General features: G+C 26.6%; 1 protein-coding gene across 1 annotated transcript; it reads right to left on the bottom strand.

Annotated features, from left to right (window-relative positions):
- Positions 1-542: 542 nt before the first annotated feature.
- On the bottom strand, positions 543-1,178 carry LOC145832140 (uncharacterized). Its single transcript, XM_082939495.1, has one exon. The coding sequence runs from the start codon at positions 1,176-1,178 to the stop codon at positions 543-545; it is 636 nt and encodes a 211-aa protein (XP_082795621.1).
- Between the last annotated feature and the right edge of the window lie 3,708 nt (positions 1,179-4,886).

Here is a 4,886-nt window from a genome sequence, read left to right as displayed (position 1 = left end):
CGTTTTATTTTAATTCATGGGGTGTCTTATCTTTATTACTAAAGTAATTGCTTACTTTTGTTGTGGTAAAAATTACTTTAAATTCTTCGATGTAATTATTTAGAAGCTTTTCTAGTTTCTTTTTATACTCTATACTAGGTTTTCCAATATACGGTACCTTTACAACATTTTTGAAGTCTGAATTACTTAGTTTTTGTTTAGTGCAGTCTTTATTTATATTAAGAGATCTTTCAATTATGTCATCAACAATTTCTTTGGATAACCATTCTTAAAGAATTTTTCTTTTAAGCTTGTGATTTCTTGTTTGTAAATGTTATGCGTAGAAGCTATAATTCTCGCTCTGTTTACAAACCACAGTATTAGAGCTCTTTTCCATTTGATTGGTGCCACTGCACTAAAATTTAAAATGACATCTGTATCAATTTCTTTTTTGTGTGCCTTTGTTGTTATTTGCTCTCTGTTTAGTTTGATATTAATGTCCAAAAATGGGAGTTCGTTTCCACCTAATTCATATGTGAAGTTGATAGACTTATGTAGTCTATTTAACTTTTTGTGGAATTTTTCGAATGAGACATCTTTTCGGAAGATACAGAATATGTCGTCGACATATCGAAGGTATAAAACTGGATTATTTTCATCTTCGGTGTTAAAGAGATTTTTTCCAATGTTCCCATAAAGTAATTTGCTATAGTAGGCGCTAGTGGGTTTTCCGTGCTTACGCCATATATTTGTGTCCATAATTGCTTATTATATTGGAACAAACCTCCAGTAACAGACTTTAAAAGATTTAACATATTTGATTGTGGTATGGTACTATCACGTACTCCATTTGCAATCATCAGTAGAGTTTCATTTAGTGGTACATTAGTAAATAGTGAGACTACGTCAAAGCTAATGCAGTAATCACCGTCTTTTCGTTCATATTTAGAAAGTTTTTCTAGAAACTCTTTGTTGTTTTCCACACAATATTGTTTTGGGATATGATGTTTGATTGTTACATCCAGATATTCAGCTAATTTATATGATGGTGTGTTTAACATTGATACGATAGGTCTCAATGGGTAATCTGTTTTATGGACTTTACACGTGCCATATAACTTGCCCGTCGAGTTGCCACCTGTAATTAGGTTGTTATATGTCTTTTTGTCTATAAAAGGTTTAAGGTTTTGTTTTATCATTTCTCTTATATGTTCTATTCTTCTTATTAGGGGGTGTCTGGAGTTTTTCCTTTTGTCCTTTTCTACTAATTTGAATTTATAAATTAATATAATTAAATAATTAAATAATTAAACTCCAGTATCCCTACCTGTTTTTTACTTTCGATTGGATAAGAGAAGGGATATACACATAAACTTGATCAGAAGATATGAGAATCTAACGATCAAATCAAATAAAAGGAAACTTTACATAATTTTTTGGAAAAAATGAATAAGTCTATGTGGTCATGTTTTAGCAAGCTTTGTAAAAACCGGTTCGATTTTGAAGAATTAGTATACAATCAGTAAACAAAAAATGTAACATTTAATACTTTATAAATGTTCAGAAACTAATTATCTCAAAGTTTTATTAAAAACAGATTTTATAGCTTTTCAAAACAATAAAACAGGCAAAATACAATAATATTTTGTGACTTTAATTTATCCAATATTATAAGATAGTTTCTTAACTATAACTGTTTAAAAATTAGGTTAAATCGTTTGCTAACAAAAGATCCTAGTAAAGTAACTTCACTGGAATATAAATAAAAACAAACAATACAGCAATCTTTCTTTATTACTGAATTTTTCTGTTAAATAAACTCGAATAACTATACCTGTTCTAGGTAAGAAAGTAAACTAATGTTTTTATAAGCAATATAAAACGTCTAAAGGTCGCAATTTAAATTAGAATGTAGTTTAGAAAAATGATCTAAATAAATTATTTTCTAACCAGTAGTTAACATAATTATCAAAGTTAAGATGCCTTACGCTATAAACAATAACTATATGTAATATTGTAACATTTAATGTATATATACGATGTTTATACATATTAGTAATATAAAATATTATATTAGATTAATTTAAAAACGTTTTTCTTTATAAGTAGGTAATAATGATGTTTTTAAAACAAATAATAGAAAACTAGTAGATACTATAAACTAAACATATTAGTTGTTTTCTAGAAATAAGTAAGTCTTTTAAATTTAGTTTGAAGACCTTACTATGGCTCTAAAAATTGTATTCAAATGTTGTTGACAATAAATTGTTAAATTAGTGGTTTTTAGATGGTTTGATGATCGAAATGGTATGATTAAACCTTTTCATTTTTGTAACCGATTTAAATAAAGTTCTAAGTTTCATTAAAAACATGATAAACTTAACAACTACAAACACTATAAACTTAGTGTCATACTTATTGAATGGCTGCTTAAGTAAAGTTAATTCAGTATTTCTTTTTTAAAATTATTAAATGTTGTCAGCCTATGGCCAAAGTAGAGTTCTACCGAAAATTTTAGTTTAATGTCTTGACTTGCTTCTACAAAATTGTTTGAAAAAATGTTTAAGTTCATAAAGTTTTAATTAAATAAAAAAAATCCTCTTAAACTTAATTAAACTAATAAAGTTTACGTAAACTTATTATGAAATTGATTTTCAGAAGATCAAATTAATTTAAAGTATTATAAACTTTAATAATATAACTAAGGTATTAAAATTATATAAACTTGTACCCAAATAATTTAACTGTTTAAATTAAAAATTACTGTTTATAATAAAATAAAACGTTTCCATTTGAGACATTATATTCAATTATATAGTTTTTATAGAAATATAGTATTAATTTCAAGCACTAATAAAAAATAAATGAAATCAGAACTGGATTTTTATATTTTTGAATGGTTAATACTTATAAAAGAACACTTTAATGCAGAAAACATATACATAAAATATTTTACACTAGTTTTACTAACAAAAATTTCTTTATTAACTTTATTTTTAGCATATTTTAATATTTATTGACAAGTTTAAATGTAATAACTTTAATTGTATTAACTTTATATTGAGTTATAGTTCCAATAAAGAGCTCAACTAGAAAGGAGCAAATATTAATTAGACAATTTCAGATTGAGAGTTTTGCTCAACACGGTGTTTCATGCAAACGCAATGATCACGATTAAAAAATCTTTAAAGTAAGATAGACAAAGCCATATTTAGTAAACAACACTAATCAACATTAATTATATTCTTAGTAAACTGATTAAACTAAATGAGCTTGCTAAATTAACAAGATTCCAAAATGCTTAATAGCCAATTAAGTAAAACCTATTAGATAAGTATGAAGTAGATAAATAAATTGATAACTAGAAAACGCAAATGCAACATTAATACACTAAAAATAGTAAAAAAAAATAAATTTGTTGAAAAAAAAAATGCAAGCACGGATGTAATGCACTTATAAAATTTACTTATAAAATTTGTAAATATGGACATGACAACATTATGATTTTAACTAAAATTAAACGAAGTGTCTGAATTTGCTAATTAACTCTGTTCTGGAGTTGAGGGATAATTTTTTGTCGACAAATGCTACTTCAAGATTTTCTACATTGCACAGTGAGAGCAAATTTCGCTCGGTTTGTGTTGATTAGTTTTATGTAATCTTCAACTTCACGTTTTTCTTGGTCAATTCTTTGCTGGATTTGGCGGCCTGGATGAAAGAGCTCAGTTCGTCGATTTTCTCAGATTTTTGTTTTTGAAACTGTGCATATGCTCGTTGTATCTTATTTTAAAGTTTTTTGCTGTAGATCCAATATAACAGTGTTCTTTGTTATTGTGTGTTACCGTGGTTTGGTATATAACACTTCTAAAAAGACATTTTCCTTCAACTAGGCATGATATTTTAACTCTGCAATTGCAAGTTGTTTCATTTTTTTTTTGGTTTTTGCTCTCCTATATGACTTTCAGATTTGATTTGCTAATATCGGATTCTAAGGTAGGCAGTTAATTAATTCTAAGTAACTAATTTTAATCGTGTGTCTGTTCAGAATTTTATTAGGGGGTCCGTTTTCGGAATTGTTTTTCTACTAACTATAGAAATTCTTTTCCTAACTTGGTTTTTAAAGTTGAACTAAATGGAGGGTTGTAGTATAATACTTTCTTTTTTCTTCTTCTTTTTATATTTTTTATCAGCTATGCTATCTTTTTGGTTTGAGTATTCTAAGACTTTATTAAAGCTACTGTTTTTTAACGCTTCTTCGTACGGTTCTTTGTATTTGTTAAACATAGATTCATTTTTTGACAAATAGATAATCTATTTTGTATTATATTATGTAGTTCTCTTTTGACACTTGGTGATGATTAAAGTTTATGTTTATGTATTTTTCTTTTGCGTTAGATTGTCTTTTGGGATGGTATATGTCATTTTGTAGATTAAGTGAAATATCCAGGAAATCTATCTTGCTGCTGTCTCGTTCAATGCTAGTTCTTAAGTTTTGTTCCGAGAAAACTGCTCCGATATCCTTTCTTGTCTTTTCTATGATTCTTTTTGAACGTTCAAAAGTCTCTCATCCCATCGTCTCAATCATCCAAATTTTTTGAAATTAATTTATTTTATTATTATTTCTATTGTATTATTGTTACAATGTGTTTACTAGTTGCTTATTTATTTATTTATCTTCTTTGTACTTATCTAATAGGTTATACTTAGTTGACTATTAAGCATTTCGGAATCTTGTTAATTTAGCAAGCTCATTTAATTTAATCAGTTGTAATAAGAATATAGTTAGTGTTAATTAGTGTTGTTTAGTATACATGACTTTGTCTATCTTATTTTTTTAGAGTTTTTAATCGTGATCATTTCTTTTGCATGAAACACCGTGTTGAATAAAACTCTCAATCTGAAATTGT

The sequence above is a fragment of the Thalia democratica genome, chromosome 3 (assembly GCF_965202585.1).
Source record: "Thalia democratica chromosome 3, ktThaDemo2.hap1.1, whole genome shotgun sequence".
In the NCBI taxonomy this organism is placed as follows: Eukaryota; Metazoa; Chordata; class Thaliacea; order Salpida; family Salpidae; genus Thalia; species Thalia democratica.
This window is presented reverse-complemented; position numbering and strand designations above follow the sequence as displayed.

Coding starts and splice junctions, on each gene's coding strand:
- LOC145832140 (XM_082939495.1), bottom strand. CDS start 1,178: ATGATAAAACAAAACCTTAAACCTTTTATAGACAAAAAGACATATAAC.